The 25,071-nt window shown below is 44.8% G+C and overlaps 7 protein-coding genes across 7 annotated transcripts; 4 read left to right on the forward strand and 3 right to left on the reverse strand.

The window, feature by feature from the left end:
- Positions 1–175: 175 nt before the first annotated feature.
- On the reverse strand, positions 176–6,206 carry JR316_0005870 (Dehydrogenase str4; the record flags this gene model as incomplete). Its single annotated transcript, XM_047891621.1, has 24 exons — positions 176–492; positions 550–1,773; positions 1,833–1,985; positions 2,039–2,054; positions 2,109–2,141; positions 2,199–2,285; positions 2,318–2,422; positions 2,450–2,535; positions 2,615–2,637; positions 2,689–2,827; positions 2,898–3,482; positions 3,527–3,975; positions 4,029–4,097; positions 4,153–4,211; positions 4,266–4,406; positions 4,461–4,703; positions 4,756–4,780; positions 4,831–5,056; positions 5,109–5,404; positions 5,457–5,478; positions 5,555–5,572; positions 5,632–5,762; positions 5,819–5,897; positions 5,954–6,206. The coding sequence occupies 24 exons, from the start codon at positions 6,204–6,206 to the stop codon at positions 176–178; spliced, it is 4,779 nt and encodes a 1,592-aa protein (XP_047748970.1).
- Positions 6,207–6,914: 708 nt separating this feature from the next.
- Positions 6,915–10,888, forward strand: JR316_0005871 (pre-tRNA nuclear export protein; the record flags this gene model as incomplete). Its single annotated transcript, XM_047891622.1, has 13 exons — positions 6,915–7,150; positions 7,300–7,403; positions 7,464–7,901; positions 7,957–8,279; positions 8,333–8,473; positions 8,524–8,694; positions 8,755–8,929; positions 8,985–9,240; positions 9,289–9,847; positions 9,896–10,048; positions 10,104–10,287; positions 10,344–10,618; positions 10,679–10,888. The coding sequence occupies 13 exons, from the start codon at positions 6,915–6,917 to the stop codon at positions 10,886–10,888; spliced, it is 3,225 nt and encodes a 1,074-aa protein (XP_047748971.1).
- Positions 10,889–11,480: 592 nt separating this feature from the next.
- JR316_0005872 (Cullin-3) lies at positions 11,481–14,871 on the forward strand (the record flags this gene model as incomplete). Its single annotated transcript, XM_047891623.1, has 14 exons — positions 11,481–11,490; positions 11,557–11,582; positions 11,715–12,062; positions 12,119–12,454; positions 12,502–12,996; positions 13,051–13,140; positions 13,201–13,479; positions 13,527–13,820; positions 13,875–14,135; positions 14,202–14,339; positions 14,389–14,436; positions 14,586–14,623; positions 14,680–14,741; positions 14,801–14,871. The coding sequence occupies 14 exons, from the start codon at positions 11,481–11,483 to the stop codon at positions 14,869–14,871; spliced, it is 2,496 nt and encodes an 831-aa protein (XP_047748972.1).
- Positions 14,872–17,141: 2,270 nt separating this feature from the next.
- JR316_0005873 (uncharacterized protein) lies at positions 17,142–17,869 on the reverse strand (the record flags this gene model as incomplete). Its single annotated transcript, XM_047891624.1, has 3 exons — positions 17,142–17,460; positions 17,521–17,731; positions 17,785–17,869. 3 exons carry the CDS (start codon positions 17,867–17,869, stop codon positions 17,142–17,144), a joined length of 615 nt encoding a protein of 204 aa, XP_047748973.1.
- A 1,419-nt stretch (positions 17,870–19,288) lies between these two features.
- On the reverse strand, positions 19,289–21,052 carry JR316_0005874 (DnaJ-related protein spj1; the record flags this gene model as incomplete). The annotated part of the gene is made up of 12 exons (XM_047891625.1): positions 19,289–19,338; positions 19,439–19,561; positions 19,619–19,700; positions 19,750–20,058; positions 20,109–20,228; positions 20,287–20,308; positions 20,362–20,428; positions 20,484–20,559; positions 20,614–20,643; positions 20,699–20,724; positions 20,780–20,899; positions 20,971–21,052. 12 exons carry the CDS (start codon positions 21,050–21,052, stop codon positions 19,289–19,291), a joined length of 1,107 nt encoding a protein of 368 aa, XP_047748974.1.
- Positions 21,053–21,895: 843 nt separating this feature from the next.
- Positions 21,896–23,039, forward strand: JR316_0005875 (uncharacterized protein; the record flags this gene model as incomplete). The annotated part of the gene is made up of 5 exons (XM_047891626.1): positions 21,896–22,020; positions 22,064–22,226; positions 22,283–22,306; positions 22,427–22,795; positions 22,860–23,039. 5 exons carry the CDS (start codon positions 21,896–21,898, stop codon positions 23,037–23,039), a joined length of 861 nt encoding a protein of 286 aa, XP_047748975.1.
- A 264-nt stretch (positions 23,040–23,303) lies between these two features.
- JR316_0005876 (uncharacterized protein) lies at positions 23,304–25,035 on the forward strand (the record flags this gene model as incomplete). Its single annotated transcript, XM_047891627.1, has 9 exons — positions 23,304–23,418; positions 23,470–23,690; positions 23,755–23,783; positions 23,844–23,854; positions 23,906–24,147; positions 24,210–24,314; positions 24,364–24,469; positions 24,527–24,798; positions 24,850–25,035. The coding sequence occupies 9 exons, from the start codon at positions 23,304–23,306 to the stop codon at positions 25,033–25,035; spliced, it is 1,287 nt and encodes a 428-aa protein (XP_047748976.1).
- Positions 25,036–25,071: the final 36 nt, after the last annotated feature.

Raw genomic sequence — 25,071 nt, forward strand, 5'->3', positions numbered from 1 at the left:
TCAAAGAAAGGAAAAGAAAGGTTTGCGAAAAAAAACACTGACTCAGAAATATCAGATGATTCAGATCCGGAGCCTGAAAAATACGGTGGACATCCACACAAGAGCAAGGCAAGGCTGTCGCAGTAGAGGGCCTGAAATACTGAATAGCAATCTTTCGCGAGTCGCCGTTGGGTTTTCAAATATTTGCTGTGATTGCCACGGCTTGGTGGGGGGGAATGGGAGAAATGCCAGAGCCAGAGCCTCTTCTCTGCTTCTTCAAGACTCTCTTTGTCCTGGAATCATTGCCCTCTCTTGTCCCTTCTTGCTCCAGGACACCGTGGCTGGCCTTTGCAAAGCTTGATGGTGGGATTCCTTGCGACATGACCGCCGTGTCTGTATCGGTAGCACTTCCTTTTTTTCTCGAAGGAAGTGTTTTACTTCGCATGACTGTTGCACCTCCGGAAGTTTTATCACAGTCCTGTTCAGTTGAGGCACCCCCTCTAGCAATGAGTTCTTAAGGAACAGTTCCATAAGTAACGATTGAAAAAAATACATATTGATAGTACTCACCACTGGGATCAACAGCCGTTCGCCGCCTGATCATTTTCAATGTTGCACCTTTATCCTTCTTTCCCAATACCATAAACCCTGTCCCTGTAGAACCCTGAGAACGCCCATTAGCAGGCACCGCTGCAAACCCTTTCGAAACTAACTTCCATCCACCTCCAACCCCTGAAACCTCTTCCCCAGACGAAGGAATGACCATAAATTCATCGACGTCAGATGACCCCGATCCAAGTGGTGAAGAAGGTATGGGTGGAAGACTGCTAGATATTGGTGGCTCATAAGGGTGTGTTTGTGTATGCGAGAAGCGGGCGTGGATGGGGGCATTAAAAGTAACATGGTTAGCAGTGTTGAACGCAAGAGGAGACGGATAAGCGGGTGTCTTGGAAGATGGGCGTGGGTGTGATGATGATTTCGTAGGTGCTTGGTCCGCTGAGGTCGACCTTGTATGCGGCTGACGGTGATGGGGAATAATGGGAAACACGGGTGATGATGGAGACGGGGGTTGTGAAGAATGAGGACTCGATGGTTGCGAAGACATATTTTCTGTCAAATAACCTTTCGCGGTGGCTTTCTGCGATACTGGCTGAGATTGTGAATGCTGCTGCATCGGTGGTCTCGAAGCCCAGTTAGGATTTATATTTTCATTGGATATAGGGCTTGGAGGTGAGTGGGATAACGATCTTTGCCGCTGATGCCACTGGGTTGGCTGGTTTGGCGGTGACTTCGTTGTGCTTCCTAGCCACGGTGTGATTAAAGGAGAGACTGGGGTTATTGAAGGGAGCGGCCCACTGGGTCCGCTCACTACACGGTGTCGTCCAACCGACTCCATTTGGGGTGAACTTGATTTCGAAGGCCCTGCCTCAGCATTAGTATACGCGTTTGCTTGTCGTGTCACCTGATTTGACCCTGCATTCTGTCCAGCTAGTGGGGTACTGTTATTGTCCATAGAAGCACCAGTCCCTCGTCTACTAGGCCCAGGGGTATTGGAACCTTCATGCCATTTGCCTCCGGGTCCTGACCCACCTTGCCCTCCACTACCGCTCGGACCCGCACCTCCACCTTCGAAAGTGGTGACACTGCTGCTCGGAGGAGGAGATATATCCAGCATGAACCAATCTTGCTGGGCAATGAGGAACTCCAGCACTCGCTGGCTGAGAGCGTGTTCTTGGGGTGACATTTCGTGCTGAGGGTGGGAAAGAATTCCGGGACGGAAGATGACTGCCAGATCTAACAAGGGAGATTGATAATGAAAAGTTTGAATAGTGATGCAACTGGTAAATACACACTGGTAGCCGTCATCAGGTTCTTGTCACTTTTCCTAGCAAAAACAGATAACAAGTCAAGGACATAGAGCAGTAGGTATTGGTTGGGCCGAGGCATTTTCCGAATAAGGGACTTGTAGGTGGAAATGACTTCTTCTTGATTGAAAGGTTTTTTCGCTTTCAACGATATAATATAAGATTTAACACGAGACGAAAAAGCAACTACTCACAAAGAGCATCGCGAAACTGTCATGGACATGTTTATCAGTTGCTTGCACTTGATACAAAAAATAAACGAACAAGATGGTACATATCGTAAGGTATCACTGGTTCCTAAGGGCAGAAATTAATTAAGCTCGTGTTGAGAACTCTCGGAAGAATCAAGCTTACCGGCATTTGAGTCAGGTATCTCCGAAAAACACTGGCAACATCATGGGTAGTATATGTTTCCTGTTTCCAATCTAGGGATTTGCCGTACTAAACAGGAACATCAATGTCGACGTATAAACTCGAAAGGAAAGAAGGAATGGCTTGCTGAACACGGTGCATCCGATACGGATGCCCGGAAGTTTATCGAACAGAATGACGAGCATGGGCAAAGGGGATGGGAGCAGCTAGAAGCATGTATGAATCAAACTTACGCGAGGTGGGGATTCGAATATAGCTTGAAGATCCCGCATACGTTTGTTGGAGCCATTGACGCGGAACGTCCCTGGTACTTCGGTGGCTATATGGATGGGGAAACAAAGAGGAAGGAACAGAATTGAGATCATGGAACGAAACAGAAAAAGGTGTTATCGACAGACCATTTTCCTTGAGATACAGACCGCTACTCGCTTTGTGAGGACGAACAGGGGGATCAAAGAAGTGGCGAACTCACCATTTAGCAACGACCACTGGGATATAACCCCATACATATAGATCGCCATTCGCATTCGCTGTCGAGATCTGCACACTGGCATAGCGGAGACTCTCCTTGAGGGGCTTTCCAAAGACAGGATGATCCGCAGTGTCATGAGCTGGAAACAAACATACGACATGCGGAGAGATTGGTGGAATGTTTATGTGGAATCAAATAGAGCGGCGGACCTTTATAGGGAGCAGTCATAGCACTAAGGTCCTTCTTCGGCTTCGAAATGAGGGCGAAATGGTTCCACCAAGACTTGTGATTCTGCTTATTCTGGGCTGGCTGACGAAACTGGGACTGTGGTTGGAGCATGGCGGGATCGTGGTTGGACTGAAGAGAGAGCAGGGGCGGAGGAGAGTGGTGTGTTGTTGATTCTTGTTGATGTTGTTGCTGTGACGGCAGCGGGGCAAGTGAGGAGACAGGCGTGCTGGAAGGCGAGGCAGTTATAACTGGAATTGGCGGTATATTTATCGTTGCTCTTTCGTCCTGGTGCGGCTCGCGGTGACCTGACTCGCTCTGCTCGAGCTGCACGGACCCTGGATCTGTGTTTCTGCGCACCGGACGCTTCAGTCGAATCAAGGCGCCGACCTTTGCAGCAAGCCCAGATCTGGGGGCCTTTGGAGGAGTATTGAACGCCAGGATGAGTGGGAGAACAGAAGGAAGAAATGCACGGCCACAGCTCTCCTCCATCCTCACTCCAGTCGTGACTTCCCCGCTCCACAGCCACAATATCACTTTTGTTTCCGCTGCGCTTGGCGCGAATTCAACTTTGCCATTCCGTTAACTCTACATAAGCATACAATTTATTTACTGCCTCCATATTCTCCCTTCATCTCCTCCGCAAGTTTCTCTGCTATCGCAAAGCATCCCCCAGCCTGGTTCATTTCTCCGTTGAGACAGCTGTCCATATGTCCAAGTAATCGCAAACTCACTGTATGTCCAGAAATAATCCATGGAAACACGCTGGCGTCGCACACCCTTAGTCCATCAACACCGTACACCCTCAGTTTCCCGTCAACCACCCCGCCGTCTTCTTTTGGTGCCATGCGGCATGTCGAAGCCGGGTGGTAAACAGTCTCAACTCGTTCACGGACCAATGCGTTGATCTCATCGTCGGAACGTAGGTGCAGCTGGTGGTCAAAGTCGGTCCTCGTGAATGTGCTATCGAGGTGAGATGCAAGCGGGTCAGCTTGAGCGATACGAAGTGCGAGTTTCACCCCTCGAGCGAGTTTTGCCACGTCTTCGGGTGCCGAGAGGTAGCTGAGCGTTAGATTTAGTATGCAGAAAGACAAGAATAGGTGCGCGTGCTATACTTGGGATTGACGCTGGGCAGAGCCCATGGGCTTCTCGATTTTAAAAGCACTTCTCCGTGACTCATGGGCCTATGAGCCGCGCTTCAGTTTATTTTAATCATCGGTTTGCAACGGCGTCGCCTACCGTAATAAATAGATATGCAGGCCATATGTATGGACGTCGAAAAAGGCTTGTCCGTGTTCCTGTATGAACTATTTGGCATTCTGGAGGTCGCAATAAATAAGATAGACATCTACCTTGTAGGCGAATGGGGTCGAGAAAATCTCCAAGTCAGGACTGTCCGCCGCCGATGTACTGTCGACCAATTTGTCTGGAAATTCGGCCTTAGGGAATAGACGCGGGTCGTCCGAGCGAACAAACGCCGCCGATTCCCCAAACTAGATGATAATGTTAGACTAGACTTCGGACGCCAGTACAAATATACAATGCACATTCATAGCCAGTGGACCACCCTTGCCTAACTTGTATTGTACCACGGCGTTCAAGACTTTCCAGAAATCCTTAAGAGAGCGAGGTTTGAGGTATTTAGCAGAAACATTGTGTTTGTCTTTGAAGAACAAATCCACCACGGGATGGTCAACGAGGCGTTTGCCAACTCCAGGCAAATCCAGGATAGGTGTGATGCCGTGTTTCTTCAGGTCTGTAGACGCTCCGATGCCCGAAAGAAGTAAAATCTAAGTACGTTCCCAGTCAGGTAAAGGACGCGTAGAAAAGACATTAGCCTACGTGAGGTGAGTGAACGGCACCTCCGCTGACATATTGGTCAGCCGAATATAACAAAAGAAGGCTAAGTCGACTTACGAGAGGACCACTTCCTTGCTAGCGAAAGCTTGCCATGTTTGTCCGCCCTCTTTCCGTCCAAATTCAACACCGATAGCTCTAGGTCTAGGATTTGTTGATTTATCGAATAAGATTCGCGTGACAGTGGCATTGATTGCCACTGTTAGATTAGGTCGCGCGAGCACCTCCGGTGTCAGATAAGCAGTCTCGGCAGAAACGCGCTTGTAATTTTTGTCTACATAGGTCACTAGAAAATTTTGTTAAAATATGAGTGCTTCATGTCGTAAGCAATCACTCACTGATACGACCAGCACCGATCGTCCCATTCTTTCCGTTGAAATCAGCGGTGAAAGGGATCCCAACGGCCACGCAAGATTTGATGAAAGCATGACTAGCTTTGGTGACGGTGTTGTAAAATCCGACATGAACAGGCCCAGAAAGCCCTCGTGCAGATGCGTCAACTTCTGGATAGTCTGGATGAGGTTGGAATGCTTCAAATCTACGGAAATATTGAGAGATGTTTTTCCAAGACCATGAATCGTCCTCAATATAAGTTGCCCACTCGTCGAAGTCTCCGAATGCGCCATATTGCGCCCTGTTATTTAAAATGAACAGATGACATCAATTAAAATTAAGAGCATACGTACATCTGGGCGTTGATGGACGAGCCTATACATTAAGGTTATTAAAGTGTCAAATCGCCATTTGGTAGTAAATAGGAAGGATGATTGATGCTTTCACTTACAACCTCCCAGCATCTTGGCTGACAGCAATCATTGTTTAAGTATAAAGGACAGTTCAACCTGACATGAGAGCACCTACCCCGAGGCCAAAAGTTTACTTTTCCACCAGCAGCAACTTGCGATTCAGTCCGTAGTTGATGAACATGCTTCGCGTTGTATAGTAGACGTCCAAATCCTGCTGGAGTACTGCTATCACTCAGTGCCTTGCCGCTAAATAAGGAACGTTAGGCAGGTGTTGCGGTCAAGATTCAGGCATCAAACGTCACCTTCCACCAGCTTCGAGCAACAAAACGCGAAGATTTGGGTCTTCCGAGAGACGTGCAGCTAGCGCACACCCCGACGTTCCTATATTGAGGTTCCAATTAGTTAACCATACGTCAGTAAATGGTACTTCAACATACCTCCACCAACAACGATAATATCATATTGTCCACCGGGGCCCGATTGACTAGCTACTTCAGTTCGTTGGCCAACCTTGTCGAGATTAGATGTATATCCTTTCGACTTCTTTCCCTGAAAGCACAGACGAAGAAAGATGGCTAGTGCTACTCCTGATAAAAATACGTTTTTTGCTCCTGAATACGCATTAAGCTTCTGAAGAATTAGCTGGAGAGCATCTGGGGCAGGTGCAAGAGTATTAGACGGTGTCGACATAGTGTACGGGGCCAATGATAATGTTGGGACCGTGGATATTGGTCTTCTAATATATGAGAAATCGGATAAAATCATATGCATTTTTGATGGTAATCCAGTCCCTAGATATGTTCTTAATTCATGTTGTGGGAAAGATGCGGGCGCCGTTCAAGGAAAAGCGTTATTAGGATGATGATCATGGGGTAAAGCAAAATGATATCTTTGCATAATAGTTACTGGCTAGGCCTCCGTGCCTAGAAGGGAATAAATTCCAGGAGGATATTAGACAGCAATCACACTTGAATAAAATGTAGGCCGAAGAAACATCTCTTTCTTGCTCAGGCGTCAACTGGATAATTTGAAATCGTGTTCTTGAAAGCTTTCATAGATTGTCACTTGACGCCCTTGTATCACACGGCCAGTTTTGAAAAGAATTACGTCAAATTGGTATGTATGGTGACCAGCAAGGCAGTATTGGGAATCCGAAGGATGATGGACGTGCTTGGAGGCGTGGACGGTGGAACGGAAACAGAGGAGCCTGGGAACTTTGACGGACCAATGAAGCAAATGGTGTTAACCACGTGCTATCGCGGTGACCCTTAATCGCACCAAAAGAGTCATTTTTGTAACCTTTCCGTTGTTTCGAGTCTTTCTTTGTCTGCTCACTTATTCTTCTCTAACGAGCTCAGGCTCAGATATACGCGCTGTGGGTTGCAATCGCTCTTAAGCATGGAGCAGCAAATAGATCAGGTCGTTCAAGCTATCGCTATTGCTTTTGATCAGAGTCAGATTTCATTGCACCAACAAGCCCTTGCGTATGTCTCGACATTCCAACAAAATGCAAACGAAACGTGGAGGCTCGCGTTGAGGCTTTTCGTAGATCAGAATGCAGATGGAACCAGGAAATATCCTCCACAGGTTAGATTCTTTGGCCTTCGTGTGTTAGATGAATTTTTGGATAACCGGTGAGTATTTTACCTGTCCTGGGGATGTGTGCTTCTACATGTTGTGGCTCTTCACATCTTCTATATAATATTGTGTTTATCCCCTCATTTAATTCAAGGCATTGGTGATAATTGCGATCTTTATTCACCAAGTTGTCCCTGCACTGTAGATTCGAAAGATTCGATGACGAGTCATTCCAAACTCTCCAACAAGCCTTAGTCGCATATATCGAATCCGAATATGTTCGTGGTCCCGCTGAAGCAGATGCTACTTGTGAGATCAAATACTTTACGATCGATGTCAATGAATACTCACGCAACCTGATCTTCACAGTTCTGCGGAACAAGTTTTCACATACCCTCACGCTCTTCTTCCTGTGCACCTATCAAGATCAATGGCCCAATTTCTTTACCGATCTCTTTACGCTCATTCACCCCACCGAACAGAGTCCCTCCAGAGGATTTAACAGACATGTATCCCTGCTTTTTTTCCATATCGTCCTCGAGATTTCGGGCGAGGTTGCCGACCAGATTATAAAGTCGGCGAGATCGTTCAATGCTGCACGTCATGCGCGCGACGCCAAAGTTCGGGATGGTGTTCGCGAACGAGATGCAGCAAGAATTAATGAAGCTGTTCTCACCATTGTGGCAGAACGCACCGAACGCATGAACGAACTACGCAAAAATCCAGGTTCCGCTACAGAGCCAAAAGAGCTTGACAATGCAGTAGAAGTAGTGGACTGGGGTGTTCGAACCTTTGGATCTTATGTTGGTCTGTGTGATTCACGTTGTAAGTCTTTTTGATGGCTGACTGTCTGGTTGCGTAGGATGGATCGACATCAATTTGACTGTTACTCCAATTACTGTGCCGCTACTATTTAATCTACTTGCTGATCCGTCTCTACCAATACGATTGGCAACATCGGTTGCACTACTTCGCATCGTGTCAAAGGGTCTCAAGGAGCCAGGTGATAAGCTCCAGTTGTTAAAAGTTCTGTCTCTTGGTCAAGTTCTTGAGGCTTTGGAAGCGAAAACTCGTGCTCAACAGGTAGAACGCGGCGATGATACTGATGAAGGAGAGGAATCATACAGGGAAGCATTGGGAAAATTGTTGAACGTACTGGGGCAGGAGCTTGCTAAGCTAGTCGAAGTGAGTCTTACTACCACAATTATGTCGCGTGCCAGTAACCCAATCTGGTGTAGGAGTGTCAGAACGAGGAGATTCGTTCTGAAGCATCAACATATCTTACTCAGATTCAGCCAATCATGTTGAATTTTTTGGCGGATGAATACGACGACACATGTTCAACCGTGTTCCCATTGCTCAATCTCGTTTTGGCTGCCGTATGTTATCCTCTTTCTGACATATTTTTGTCGACTTACCTGAGGTCTAGTATAAAAGGTCACGTAAAATATCCACAGAACCTCTTGATGAACCAAAGCGGGCATTTCTTGCCTCTCTTCTTCAGGTCATCCTGGCCAAGATGAAATGGGACGAACATCCCGATCCTGATGGTGCCGAGGCAGACGAAGATGATATCGCCGAATTTGAAAAAATGCGCAAGGTAAGCATATTCATGTTCAAACCTCTGATGAAATCATGGACAGTATTAAGATGTTTTCAGGACCTGCGTGTCTTTTTAGACTCTATCCTTTCTATAGACCAGGATCTTGTCACTGAAGCTGTGCGCACGCTGTCTCTGAATACGATCTCAGCCTATACGTCGGGTGTGTCATTGAAGTGGAATGATGCGGAACTTGGTATCTTCTTGGTGTATATATTTGGGGAGATTAACAAATGTGCGTAGACTTGACCTGAGCGCGTTTTGCACACATTCTAAAGTGATCATATCAGCTGGTGGGAAAGGGCGTGCGGCATTTTGTCAGGCACCCACAGTGGACAAAGAAAAACGGAAATCCGCGGATTATTCAGAATATCCTCTTACTGCACACGGCGAGATGCTCCTTGCGCTTGTGCAATCCGGCATAGCTTCATTCCCCAATCGAAATGTAGCACTGCAGTTCTTCGAGACAGTGTCAAGATATGCAGATTTTTTTAAAGTTCGAAGGGAATGCATTCTTCCAACGCTCGAGGCCATGGTCGACACTCGGTACGTTCTGATTTTTGTGTTATATTCTACTTCTCTAAACAATCTTAGAGGGCTTCACAATGACAATGATCAATATCGCTTACGCATGTTTTACCTGTTTCACCGTTTCATCAAGGAGCTCAAGAATGAAATTCCCGTCGATATATGCCCTGGAATCATCGACAGTGTACGAAACCTCTTGCCAATTACAGTGGTGATCCCTGAACCCGAAGAACCCGAGACCGATGTATTAGCAGAGGCTCTTGCAAATTCTACGTTCGCCTCCCAGCTCTATCTATTCGAAATTGCCGGCATGTTATGTTCTCTAGTTTTCAAGAATCCTGCACAGCAATCGGAACTACTGCTGTCACTGGTTAAGCCACTAATGGATGATCTATCTGTCAGCTTCCAAGCTTTCAGGACGAATGGGCCATCAGATTTAGTGCCAATCGTTAAAGTCCACCATATCATCATGGCACTTGGTAGCATTGCAAAAGGATTCCCAGATTATCCTTCGACGGTCCCCGAAAATTACATCCTGCCTCCATTGGAAGTATTTAGCCAAATGGCTCAAGCCATGATGGTTTGCCTGGAAGCAATGAGTGTCTTCAAACCTATCCGAGATGCAGTAAGTGTCTTGGAGTACGATGCTGTTTCATTCTCACTCTGCTTTCAGAGTCGCTTTGCTTTTGCAAGAATTTTGGCTACTGCAGGCCCGACAGTCACACATTTCATTCCGCCACTCATGAGCAACCTGCTGGTTCATTTTGAACCCGCAGAGCTCGCTGATTTTATGAACTTCATTGGTCTCCTTATTCATAAATTACAGGTGAGTTTTGGTTTTGATTACTGTAGTTCGATGTCACTGATAATTTGTATCTCAGAGTAATATGTTTGATGTTCTGGATCAATTGATAGGACCTTTGAGCACGCATATAAACGAACTCTTATCTCAACCCATCACTGGTACAGATGATCAGCGTGCGCATGTAGAAACTAAAAGAGCGTACCTTGCCCTTTTGAATAATATCATGGCCTCCAAACTGCAGGGGATTTTTGTGTCAGAACGTAAGGAGTATTTTTCTCTGCATAGACAGCATATCTTAACTACTTGATTTATTCAGGAAATTCTGCGCGTTTTGAAAGTCTAATCGAAACTATGCAGCGCTTAGCAGAAGATGTTTTAGATCCCGCTAGCGAAAAGGTGGCATTAATGTTCCTAAACCGAGGTGTTAGCGTCTGGGGCCAGCCAGTCGATTCATCCTCTGCAACTAATGGACTGGAGGCGGGTGAAGGGTTGCCTGGATTCGAGCGTTTTATTTACGAACGACTCATTCCGATGGCATTCCGTGTTCCATCATTACCCAATTTCAATATGAAAGATGGGCAAATTACGGTAGTATGTGTGGTTCTCGCCTTCTTGTATACCAGTATAGCACCAACCTCTTTCTTTCTTTAGGTACTCCACGAAATCGCCAATCTTCTCCAAGTTGTCTGTAAAACACGAGGAGCGGAAGCGTACACATTCTTCTTGAATGTCTTCTTGCCCTCCCAAAACTGGCCTTCGGAAATGGCCCTAGATTTTACGACCAAGCTCAAAGACCTAGACGGCAAAAACTTCCGGAGATACTTCACAGATCTCATTCGTTCTTCACGCACGTCATCATAGCATATTTCGCGAATTTGGTAACATCCACCAAATACTACTAGACTCTGCAGTGGCGTCTTCGTTGAATTGGCGATCGAACATCTGCAGTGATCCTTTTATTTGCATCATATTACCTTATCATTCCCTTCACCGTTTTCACATCATCTGAAAATCTAAACGCACTCTTTCATTCATTGTAATATAACTTCGAAGGCACGTAGTGACGGGTAGCTGTTGTATGACTCGTTAAGGTGAGTGCGTCGAGCGTACTCAGGCTATTAAAGTTAGCCTCCCAGTCTTAGAGAACCACACCACATTTACATAAGAGAGATAAAGCTTCCATTGAGAGTTACCAGTATCTTACAGCTGGTTGAGCCTTGAAGCCGACGTAGTGTTTGAATGCGTGTTGTACTTTGTACACGGTTTGTGTGACTGCTGCCACTTTATAAGTCCATGGAAGCTATTAGTGGCATTGGCCTTAGAGTCAAATATAGACAAAGTCTATTCAGGAGAATTCCCGGTCCCTAACAAGGCATTTGTGACTTATTGCTGCTTTCTATCCGATGCACTATCAAAGTTCCGATTAATACATTTGCCCTCACATCACATTGTAATGGCGGCTGGTCAGTTTGCCTCTCTTTCTGTGGTCATCATAACCACGTTTAACCCTTCATTACTGTTCGTTACAGCTCCTCGACGCGGTAGGCCAAGGATTGTATGCTGATTCTCCGCGCCTTAATAAATATCTCTACTAACAAGTCCGCTCACTGGACGGCAGATGGCACCGCGAAGGGTAAAATAACCGTTTACTCACATTTCTTTTTCTAATCTATGCTTTATCTTGCAGCATGGCCCAGAATTCTCTCCTGAAAGCACATGGGCTGAACTATCCAGAAACATACGCGAAATCCAAAATCACAAAGCATCAACCCTTTCATTTGAGGAAAATCACCGTTATGCATACAATATGGTCCTATATAAACAGGGTGATATGTTGTACAGAGGTGTCAAACGCCTTGTTATGGAAAATCTGGAATCGCTGGCTAAGGAGGAGATCATCCCAGCGTTTCCAACTGGAACGACCGATCCAATAATGCAGAATACCGAGGAGGAAGTTCTTCTTAAAGCCCTCCGCAAGGTCTGGGATGATCATAAAAGCAATATGGTTCGGTTAGGACAGATATTAAAATATATGGTGTGTGCATCTCTTTATCGACGTACTTGTTCGACATCTTGATAACTATGTTATAGGACCGCGTACATACCAAGTCTGCTCAAGTCCCTACAACCAATGAAATGGGTCTCGAACTATTCCTTAGCCACATAATGAAAAATCCCATCAAGGAGCATATTGTCACCGCGATTTTGAATCAAATACGACACGAACGAGACGGAAACGTCATTAATCGATCAGCTGTAAAGGAATGTGTTGATGTCTTCCAGAGCCTCCAGTATGAAAATACGCCCACAGCAACAATTTACAAACGTGATTTGGAACCCCCGCTGTTGGAGGCTAGCAGGGCTTTCTACCAAAAAGAAGGGCAGGAGCTCGCCACTACATGCACAACTCCAGAGTTCTTGATCTTAGTGCGTGCGCATTTCTTTCCATCTCTTCTATGCTAATACTTGAGCAGGTGGAAGCGCGCTTTGAAGCAGAGCAATCGCGGACACATCATTACTTGTCCAGTCAGACTAGTCATCCCCTTCTTCAAATCTTAAAGGATACCCTACTGGACCCACATATAGAGAACGTAATTGCAAAGGAATCTGGTCTGGATTCTATGATTGACAACAACAAAACATCAGATCTTTCACGCCTTTTCCGATTGTGTCAGAAAATTGGGAAAGGCTTGAAATGTTTAGAATCATCGTTGAAGAAATCTATCGTCCGCAGAGGACAAGAGATTAACGCTGCATCAACAGGAGACGAGTTTGGCGAACCTGACGCCGAGGGCAAAGAGACGGAACAATCTACCAAAGGGAAAGGAAAGGCACGACCCCCTAAAGCATCTGGTATTGAGCCAGCCATAAATTGGGTTCAAGAAGTCCTCAACCTCAAGGATAAATTCGACGTAGTATGGAAAACTTGTTTTGAAAGTAATAGAGCCATTGAAAGTGCCTATAACGATGTAGGTTTGTTTTGCCGATTGATGGTCTTTCCGCATAACCTTATTTGACTCCAGGCCTTTGGGACGTTTGTCAATCAAAACGAAAAGTGCTCCGAATTCATTTCTCTGTTCATCGACGACCATCTAAAAAGGGGACTTAAAGGCGTCAGTATCAGTATCCTTGTCTTGTGTATCCTACATTATGCTGATGGACAATACGTACAGAAATCTGATGTTGAAGTCGATGTTATCCTCGATAAAACGATCACCATTTTCCGCTTCATCTCAGAGAAAGATGTGTTTGAACGATATTACAAGGGTCATTTGGCGAAGCGTCTCCTTCAAGGGAAATCAATCTCCGATGATGCTGAACGCGGGATGCTTGCAAAATTCAAAGTGGAACAAGGAATCCAGTTTACTCAGAAGATGGAAGGAATGTTTAACGACATGAAGATATCCGCTGACATGACGAAGGAGTACCTGGAACATGTCGCGAAGACAACAGTAAGTTAGGCTGCGTTTGTCCCAAGCTTAATGTTAACATATTTTAGGCCCCTGAAATTGAACTGAACGTTACAGTCATGACCTCAAATGCATGGCCAATGACTCACTCGGCTTCAAAATGCCTACTTCCTCCGAAAATGTCAGAGGCATGCCAATCTTTTCAGCATTTTTACCTTGGACGGCATCAAGGGCGTCGTTTAACGTGGCAATTTTCTCTCGGAAATGCCGATGTGATAGCAAGATTCAAAAGTAAAACGCACGAGCTTAACGTTTCGACTTTTGCTTTGGTGATCCTTCTTTTGTTTGAAGATCTTGGCGACGGTGATACCCTAGGTTATTCAGTAAGTGTTGTTTGCTACTTGTGTTGAGAAAATACAATTAATAATATGTGAAAGGAAATTAAACAAAACACTGAGATAGATGAACCTGAACTCAAAAGACACCTCCAATCCTTGGCCTGTGCAAAGTACAAAATATTGAAGAAACATCCTCCAGGACGTGATATCAACCCAAATGATACATTTTCGTTCAATATCGATTTCTCATGCCCCATGAAGAAGATCAAGATTGGTACAATTTCTTCGAAGGTCGAGAGTAACGAAGAGAGAAAGGAAACTATCGATCGCGTCGAAGATGAAAGAAAATATCAAATGGAGGTATGCTCGGTCATGTAAATCAAATTTTTCTTGTCTCACAAATATTGCACCCCATCTTTTGCATAGGCTTGCATTGTTCGCATTATGAAGGGCCGGAAAAAGATGACGCACAATGATTTGGTCCATGAAGTTACTCAACAACTGACAAGCAAATTCATGCCCGAACCTCTGGCGATCAAGAAGCGGATAGAAGGGTTGATCGAAGTAAGTCTACGTTGATATTCAGATGACACTTCTTTAACAACGTTCATAGAGAGACTATCTGCAACGTTGTGATGACCGCAAATCATATGAGTATTTGGTACGCTTCAGTTTATCTGAAAAATGCTCAGCTTATTCAACAAATGCGTTCTACAGGCATGAGCATGAGCATTCTTAACTTAATCTAACATTTGTATATCTCGCAATTGTATAATAACATCACGCTATTGCATCTTGGTTTGTTTTCAGTTGTGCTCTTTTTTGAGCAAAGCTCTCGACATATCAAGGTATGTACTCTGTTATCTACGCAATGATCCAGGGTTAACTACATTTACCATGGAAGGTCTTTAATATCTAGTCCATGCAAAGTCCGTAAAGAATTGACGTTTTGCCTGTGCCTGCCCAGTATGTACCTATTTCTTGTTTCTGTTTATAAAAATCCATCTCCATCACACGTTATACAGACTTGGGCATCCCAGTAAAGCCTGCCCACATGCTTTTAAGTACCGACATTGTGAGTTTGGTTGAAAATTAGTCGGCCATCCGTAAAACCCGTTCGACTGCCGAAGATCAAAACCCCAAGCCGTTATGCAGACTCTGTAATTGGAAAATGGTTTGTAGCTTGAGAATCGATTGAGGGGACCTTGAGTCATCCCAATTGGAACCACTGAAGACCCTGGAGTGTTGGCCGATATCACGACCGTCGAAGCCGAAATCTCTGTTGTTAAAGGACCCATCTGAGTTCAGGATCTGAAGGATCAGTGTCGCGATATTGGAATCAAAGCTGACACTGCGCCCGGACTGGCGCGATATATCCCGTTTAAATTGGAACAACCGACTTTGGAACTGCTCCAGGAGGATGAATTGGGTCTCGACATCGCATATCTGCTGTAGAAGGATCCTTTTGCGGGATATCAGGCTACTTCAATTATATCTAATGATCAGGGTGGCTTACTGTTTCGCAAACTCTTGGACGATGGAAAGCTGTTGCTGGATAACAGTAATATCTTGGTTTCTGCAAACTTGGTCTTCTTGAACAAGAATAACTTGTTGATTTCGAGACCCATCAAAATTGTCGGTCCCGAAGAAATTATCGAAGTGGGCAAGAGAAGAAAGGCCACCCCAGCTATTGAACAATATACTACGAGAGCTGCTCACTAATCAAAAAACGAAATCAGTGACCTCTTCGGGTATTGGGCGACAAAAACGAACCAATCGATGTATTACGTTTATGGCCAGGCATAGGTGATGCAAATACCGTCAAAGCGGCGGCGAACATAAAAAGGGTTTTCAATAAAGAAGCGACCATAGTTGGAAAGATGGTATGAATTGACAATTTGCAAAAAAGTTTTTGACGCAGGTATGTTTTAGCTTTTTTTTTTCAAAAAAAAGTATAGATGTGCCGGTAAGATCAACGAAGAAGCAAAAAAAAAGAAAACGAGGGGAAGGGCGACCTGGCCAAAGGTAGGAAAAACAGAACTTGAAAAAAGGGATAGAGCAGCCAGTGTGGCGACAAATCGTCTTTTATACCGTGGAATTGAGGAGGACTAACGACACCCAACTCTTTGGCCATGAATCCATGGCAATCACAAGGTAACACCATCTTTCAACCTTATGGATCCAGAACCTGTATACTATGTGGGCGAAGAGCTCCTTTCAGCGTCGAACGCTAAGCTCCATCCCAACCCTTACTGCAAAAACATGCGAAACATTCACAGGAATGGATAAAAATAGCCCAAGTCATGGAAGGGAAACATCGGGGTAACGAACTTGTTGCTGTATGCCTACCTCAATGGACGTATGTCTGGAACAAAATGTCATGGTTATCTACGAAATGGAGTTAGAGGTTCTTTTGTAGAAAAAAAGATGTGGTATGTTCCTTGCACTACGCTCTGGCGCCTATGTTGACCTAACACACCTACACTGGCAGTCGAGGAGATGAAGAAAAATCTCAACTTACTGATATTCCGAAGACATTAATAACAAAAAGAATCTTTAAGAAACGTGCATCTCATTATGTCTTTGTCGGCTTCAATACTAACGAAGGCCAAAGTGCGTTGCCATCACCCTTGTGAGGAAAATCAGAATATACCACTAGAAATTGTAACTCGCAAATTCCTCTTAGGATAGCACCCACGCTGGACCCTGGTCAACAGAAGGAAACGAGAATGCAGTGGCGAATGGTCATTTGATCATTTTTGCTGCGAGTCCTTACTCCGGAGACCAACCGTAGATGGGCTCTTTGTCTTGGCGTGAGACGAGGGCAACCCGGAGGTTGGAACAATCTTAAACCACTAGGACTGACTGGCAAATCTGTGAAAGGCAAGTCGGCAATACTGCTGCATTGTTTGGAGTACCCATTTATCCGTTGTATCTCTGTTTCTATAGGCTTATTTTTCAGTATAAAATCGATCCTAGATGGTATATACTTGAGTTGAACTCAGACATTCTTTAAGGCCATTCTCTGGGGGTTAAATTGGGCGTCCCTTATTCGGGTATCCTGAAAGCGGACCCAGCCAGTAAACTTTCAGACGAGAATTGTGAAGAAGGAACGCAAAAATAAATGTATTGCAAATGGAAAAAAAATGGAAATTTTTGAAGAAAAAAGGATGGACCAGGAGCGTACAAATCGATCCAAGGCTATTAAGGCAAGTCGTTTACATATCCAAGCGTCCATAAACTAGGAATCTGTCCCATGACAATGCTAAACGTGTAAAATCATCAGTTAATAAAACACTCCTCCAAAATTACGTCTACTAGAGCTAGCGTCTGTATGCGTCATATTTTGGTCGAATGCTGAACCACTTAGAAGGTGGTGACAGCAGAGCGGGCAGCCTTGTAAGCGTTTCCGACTGAGCCGAATGAGCGGCTGTTGTCCCAGTTGTTGCCACTGGGGACAACGTAGGAGTGGCCGAGGTCGCTTCCAGAGAAGCCCCAGTCGTCGGTGCTCAACGAACCATCGCTTCCGTAGAAGTTGCTGAAGTGCGAGACGATGTCAGAGTCATATCCAACGTCGCGGCCAGAGAAGCGCCTGAGGTCGCGGCTGAATCCATGTAAACTGGCATGGAATTGTTCGAAGACGACGGTCTGAGTCTCAACTTCACAGATCTGCTCGGAGATGATGCTATAGCCAGATAACGTGAGTATGTATTATTCATGCGAATGAGATCCAAATGTTACTAACCGCTTGGCCATCTCCTGGAGAACAAGTAGACGCTGTTGAATAATTTCGACGCTTTCGGAGTGGCAGACAACCTCCTTCTCCTTAATAACAGAGATGGAGCTTTCGCTGAAGTGGCTGTTATCGAAGTTATCGGAGCCGTAGAAGTTGTCAAATCCATTGAAGGAGCTAATTCCACCGTAGTTGTCAAAAGAGTGGACTCCACCACGAACGACTAACACATAAGCCATAAGCAAGCAGTTTATACATGGATAGAGAAATACACACCCAAGCCAGTGTTAGTGACAGGAACGGCAGAGGCCGAGAGGACGGAGATGGCGACGGTAAGAGCAGCAGCGAGTTTAGCGAACATGATGATTTAAAGTGTTGAAATGGGAAAATTCAAAGTTCTGGCCGAATTGGATATCAGTCTTCAAATTAGTAGATCGAAAAAAATCAGACACCTACTTGCTATAAGCACGAATGTAAGGCCTACCCTGGAGGAATTGAACGAAGTGAGCAAAGACTGTGATGGGCAACCTGGCCGAACAAAAAGAGCAAAGAGCGAAAGACGAAAAGAAAGAAACGAAAGTTGATGCATATTCAGCTGTACATCTTGAGTATTTATACCTGTGAATTGAAGCATATTAGCCGAAAGCGAACTCCTCTGCAGACCCGCTAGGGTGCTGTGACTGGCAGGATGTCAAGGACTGACAGTCGTAAGGAGTTTACAACCGCCCGTCGTTGGAAATTGGCAGATATACAGTACGCCTGTCAACAAATACTGTGCTCATCCTTTGAAGCTAATCATAGCAAGAGGCCAATTACCGCTAATCCCATTATATTGGAACCTCCGTACAACTGTCTTGGCGTTGATGATATTACTGATCGCTGTCTGCATTAGGAAAGAAAATGCCTAATTATAGAGATAAGGCTCACAAATGTCCATCTGCCAAGAAAAGTGAAAATAGGTCATCACAAGCGTTTGAAGATGCCAGGCAGGGACCATGGAAACCTGCATATCCATCTATCATTGATGATTTCGGTGAGAGCTAATTAGTTTACGGATTGTCAAACCCAAAGAGCAATGAGTTATTTTATTCACGGGTTCAACATGAAGATTGCATATACAGATTGCAGTAAAACAATCTGCGCCAATATTGTAGGCAATACCTCGATAACGCGGGTCGCAGATATCGTGGAGTTATTGCTACCTTCGATTATAGCAGTTAGTTGGAATATGGATTTGCGGGCGTGAGAAGAATCCGGATCCGTCGGTCAACTTTCAAAATGACCTGTGCTATCCGAATGACAGAGAGTGACCGCACCTGAACATGTACGCACGTCCGACTCCTAGCGAGGCTTAAAATATTCTGTGCTATTGATAATGGCATCTTACAATATCGAAAAAGATAAGTTTGGACGGTACCTCATGGAACATTTTTCCAAAATTATATCTTTCCTTCCCGGTATTACCATGATACACCCCACGCAAGATGGAAATCTTTTGACCTTTTGATAATGTACGAATATTTGCTGCAAGTGGTCGTAGAGACAAGTCTAACATTTGAGCGCATCATTAAACACCATCTTTTACCTTGAATTTGAAACTATCCGGAGGGCGCGCGCTCTGTTGCTTCGAGGAAAGTAACAGTGCTTTGGGTCGCATAAATCATCATGCTGACGGAGCGGTGTTTCACCTGGGTTATGCGCGGCCCCAAGCATGTATGTATGTCGTCGTGTTCATGAATAATAATATATATCCGCAAAATTAAAGTAGTGTATAATTACATCACAGTTCGTCGTGTGTTGACGATGGTGACTGGAAAGCCTCCGTGAGTTCTGCGTGGAGAAACAAATGTTTAGTGAGATCATGACAAAAAGTGTAAAGAGACACAGGACATCTGGAAATCCAAACAAGGGAAAAGAAGAAAGCACTTACTCCTACGCATCTCCGGAGTTATTTCGCCAGGTAGAATAACGTTATACTCGATGAACAAGTCGCCCTTCACATCTCTATTGCCGAATACCGGCATACCCTCTCCTTTCACGACTTGTACAAAACCTGCCGAGTGTAAAATGATTTACAGCTAGATATGTCAATGTGGTGAGGCTGACGAACCTGGTTGCGTGACCCCTTTTCTCACAATCTGAACATTATGACCGTCTAAATGGGTGATATTTTTCTCGAATCCGAGCAGTGCCTAAATGATACGTCAGGTCAACGTGTATTAATAACCACACGGTGCTAACCTCATCGATACCAATGGTTTGTTTCCAGTACAGGCTTGTTTCTTTTCTCCTCCATGACCCTTTAACCTTTTTACTCCTTACTCGCAAAACAACATCACCGGCCTCCCAATCAGGACTCTCGTCTGCCTCTCCTTCGAAAACTACTTCATGACCCTCTGGCATACCAGGCGTAACTTCAAGCGTGTAGTGTGCAGTATGGTCGACGACTTTATGGCCTTGACAATGGGGGCAAAGCTTTTTGATAACCTTCCCCCGCCCATTACACTCATTACAGGTTACTTGACTTTGCGCGAACATTCCAGGGAATATCTCCAGAGGAGTTTTAGATAATCAAAACGGAAAAAATATGAAAACTATACCTGTTGCTTGACTAACTTGACGCCGGCTCCGTTGCATCCTGTGCAAGTGTGAATGTCACCATCTGAAGCCGCACCCGATCCTCTACAATGATCACATAGGATACGCTTCTTGATCATAAACTAGATATACCATTCGGGGAGGGTGAGTAGGGGCTACTAAAGGCCAAAACTGACTCACGTCTATACTTGCACCCTGATATCTACATCCCATGTTGAGATTGGCAATAGTTTATAGAATGGACGTAAAACTTACATATCCGCCAGTGAAACCTCGAATTCAGTTAAAGATGACGGCCCTCTTCTTGTCTGCTGTTGATGGTCTACGGCCAACGATTAGATATAATATTTACAGCTGTAAGCTAATTGAACACTTACGGCCACCGAAGAAACTCGAGAAGACATCGAAGGGATTTGGTTGATGCTGACCGCCTTCATGAGCCTTGAGGCCCTCCTGATGATGAACGCGTAAATGTGTCTTCCAAGCCGATGAACAGCAAGAGCTTACCTCTCCATGTCGATCGTATATTTGGCGTTTCTTGGAAAGAAGCGTGAGTTCGAGATCTAGGACTGAATATGATGGCAATCATTACTGTTGGATCTGACAGAACTTCATAGGCTAGATGGGAATTCGAATTAATTTGTATTGTACTTCGAATCATACTCGCACTCACCTCTGGCAATGTCTACAAACCTATCCTCCGCGCCCGGATCCTTGTTCTTGTCTGGGTGATATTTCTTGCTGAGTCTCTTGTATGCAGCTCTGATATCTTTCTCCGATGCTGACTTATGCACTATTAAACAGACAAGACGCAAAGTTCATGATTAACGCGTTTCGTATCCGACGCCTCATGAAATTACTGACCATCCAATATTTTGTACAAGTCGGCCGCTGCTACTAACATTGCCAGGCCCAGAACCACCAGCAAAACAGGCGATAACATCATGAAAGAGAAGGGGTAAAAAGAAAAGTGAAGGGTATTAGGGAACACAACAGCTTTACGCCGCTATGTTGTTGCTCTCTATAAATTTACTTAATGGTCTACGTGTCCTAACACCGTCAAGGGGGAAATGATTGAAAGTGTGACACGTGACATAATAGTCTAACGTGGAGCGGACCGCGACCCCGTTGATCGTGCAAACTTGGAACCCGTCCCTCACATCCCGAAAATACAGTGGACTCGTTCAAACGGTGGTCGCTCACTGCTCAGTGGGTAGACAACTCATGCTCAACTTGATATCTCGTCAGAGGAGCTCAAAATGGATTGTGCGAAGGGGCCTTCATAGCACAATATACCCGTATCAGAAGCTTAGAGGTAGGGAGTTTTCCTCTGGCTAGATAGCAGTGATGACTGAGATGTTTACCCTCCCATTGTTATATAGCATTTCCGTTTGTTTTACCTCCTGAAGAAGCTATACAACGGATGAATCCTTATGTGAGGATCTCCTGCAATGAATTTGGATGGCGCGACAGGTTTTTCCCCCGAGGATTTGTCGCAGCCAAACGCCCTGTTATAATAGAAGCAGTATATTTTCCAACCTGGTTATTTGGGGGCCGCATTATGTTGGATCTCATTGGCATGAAAGGTGTGATCATCAAAAAATTACTTTCCACCAACCTAATCTAGCCGCACCGACAGGCACACCTCTCGAGACGGCTATGTTTGCGCACATTTTCAATCTTGCTAGGTGAGTCTTCGCTGCGCCATTCGGAATTTTATGTTGAGCATTGAAATCAGCCCAATCCCAGGTAAATTTTTAACGATAAAGTTAATCCGCTTGGTTTGAATATGTTGGTCCAGGATGTGCCGTTCCGTTATTATCCTCTGCAAGCATATGGTCTCTCCGATCCATGGAAAATATCACACCACTCCCGCTCACAGATTCATTTCTGCGAGGGCAAGAAGCAAGCATTGTACGTATGCAACACGAAGCCGTAAAATTTTATTGCTTAAAAGGTTTTTCGCATGGATACAGGAGACAAGTTATTTGAAAGGAATTCGATGCATACCCTTTACTACCTCCCCGTTCTCCGTCTTGAAGTTGATAGATACAGCAGCTGGGCGTACATTAACACTTGGTCCAGACAGTCTCTACGTCAAGTCGAGCAGAATTTATGACGTGAGGACTTCGACGATCTTATGTTTTGCTGTCTAACAATGTTTACAATAGTTCAGCGCCATGCCAGTCCTACTTCCTATGTATGTCGCAAAATTTAAGGACAAATATAATCAAAGTTTACGTGCATTTATAGAAGCACATACAATAGAGGCTAGTTTTTTTGTCTTCGTACTCAATCCCATGCTCATCACGGTCCTTAGGCGTCAGTTAAAATCGACAGATTTCAGGCAGCAGCAATAGCACGCAGCCATAATCGCCCTTTGCCTCGGGTTTTTAATAATGGAATGAAAGACCATGATGTGTCATTAATCGACAACGGAAACGAAGTGATCGATTTTGGCAACCCTTTCAAGAGGTTAAACGGTACATTTATGACTAACAATGAAAGCAACATCACTATAGGACTTTTTGAAGCTTATCTGTGGCACATTTTGGGTTCTTACGAAAATGTCAAGAAATTGGAGTCATTGGGGAGCCTTGCTTCAGACGAAGACAGTCGCATTCATGAAATGACGGCAAAAGAGATGGCGAAAAGAAAACAGGCCTTACAAGATGAGAAAGACAGGCTGGTAAGTGCATCGTGTAATTGTAACGTCTAGAAACTTAATTCATCGATTTTCATACGATATCTAGCTAAATTTCATGAAGACCCGTAATATATCGCCTACCAAAGAAAACGTTCGACAGCGGACTTCCAAGCTGGGAGTATGGTCGAAATACAAGACTTCTCCAGAGACACGACGTACATCGGGCACTGCGACACAGGAGCAGCCAACTACTCAGCCCAGCCAAAAGAAGAGCGGAAATCCTTGACATCTGCTGTTACCTTGCGAAAATCATGCATACAAGGATTCTGTTCAGTCAACAACCGATAAAAATTAGCTAATTTATCTATATAATACATTCATATATATATGCATGTGTGTCTGTGTACTTTTCAGCCAGACAAGTATCAGCCTCGGGGCCGGGTTTGAATCAATCGTAATTAGTTCAACAGCCGCTCGGGCACGTGATGTATGGTAAACCGTGAGCAAGCGCGAACGTTAAGCTACAACAAGTCTACAAAATATTGCCACCATGCTCAGACGAATACCTAAAATAAAGCACTGTGCCTCGCAGATATTTTCTCGGAAATCGTCAACCAACCGCGGTACACCATACGATGCCATTTTCACAAATAAGAAACTGAGAGGTCCATTTCATCTGTAGAACGAAGTCGGCAATTTCTAAAAGTAATTCGCAGCCTATCCCTTCGAGGTCTCTCCGGAAGATGCTCTAAGGCAAATGGGAGGATGGGCGGGCGCATTCAGCAGTACGACAGCGAGTGGGCTCATGAGCTCGGTGCTTGCTACGGTGGTGCCATTTATTGATTACCAACGCCCCGTCAAAATGACCGCTGTTTACTTTCCGGCTTGGATCATCAATGCAGAAATCGAGGCCAGACTTACCCATGGATCATCAGAGGTCCGTTTTATGTCCATAAGTTCTTTCACAATGGGATTTTTTCATTAATAGTCATGACAAGCAGCAAAACGCGTCGGCAACCATTAGAAATACGTGCGTCTTTTAATTCATTTTGGGATGATACAAATTTTATCTGAGTATCTGAATTTAAAGATATGTCCCAGGTTTGCCCATCGATTTACCAGAGGTTCAAAAGCTGGACTAAAAATTTGTAGGCTTCGACGCTCCACTATTGTCTGCTGCACCTCTGTGGAATTCAGACGGAGACAACTACAGGGAAGACTTGGTACCGTTTACTGCAGAGTTTTTGGAGCAGCAAGCATTAGATGTCCAATGTATACCTTTCTCGGTGTCACCATTTTCCCTTCTCGACATTCCGGCCTCTGCGAACAGCAGTACATCATGGGAAATTAGCCGGGATTTAAGTGTATCCCCTTCGTCCATAAGGACAACGTTGGTAAGGCCTTCGCGTTATTTATTAAATTGACCAGTAACATTTCATCTTACATACTTTCTCAGTTTTCAGCACAGCCAGTTTTGATCCCACTCTACATGGGTCTCTACAATGTTGGTGAAAAGACTGGCCAAACAATGACTTTCTTCACTTCAGGCTTTGCGAATGCCGTAAGTACTTTCACTAGCCCTCTGCGAACAAGCTTAAAATCTTGTACAGCAAAATGTCATGACGCAGAACATCAGTGGTATGAATCGAGTAGTGGAAGAAACCTACAAAGGCCTCTCGAAGCTTTCCCTATTCAAATGGCTAGATCTTGACGCAGGTGCATCGTAGAAGTGTTCAGTTTGAAGAATGTCGTTGCTCACTCATTAACGTACAGAGGTTTTCAGGTTCACTGACTACGAGTCAGTGCGGCAAGTGCACATTGGAGGAGTATCTATATCACCCGCCGTCGACACCGCAAATTCAATTTCCAAATGGCTACAAGGCCAACTTGGTTCGTCTGAAAACATCTCGAAACTGGCTGCAATGCGCAGATTCGAAAGTGATTCCGACCTACGCATTCGGGAAATGTCAGAAGAGGAAGACCAGGCATTGAAACGATATTTAGATCTTTCATCAGAAATAAGCATGATCAAACGGATTATTGAAGTCAGTCTACATCATACTTTGCACTGTTTCAGTCCCTAACCGTCCCCACAGACGATGAAAGTCGCAAATAACAAAGCCATGGTTCTTACTTATGGGGATGGCAAGATGCCGCACTTTCAGGCTGCAGAAGCTGCCGCTGCTACGTTGGCCGCCAAACTTGAGGAACTAGAACGCCAACGAGAAGAAGCTAGGCCTGAGTGGTGGATGGTGTGGGAGGTGTCAAATAGCACGTTGTAGTGGGATAACTGGCGAACAACTGCTTAAAATTTAATA

This window comes from Psilocybe cubensis, chromosome 5 (genome assembly GCF_017499595.1).
Source record: "Psilocybe cubensis strain MGC-MH-2018 chromosome 5, whole genome shotgun sequence".
NCBI classification, from domain to species: domain Eukaryota; kingdom Fungi; phylum Basidiomycota; class Agaricomycetes; order Agaricales; family Agrocybaceae; genus Psilocybe; species Psilocybe cubensis.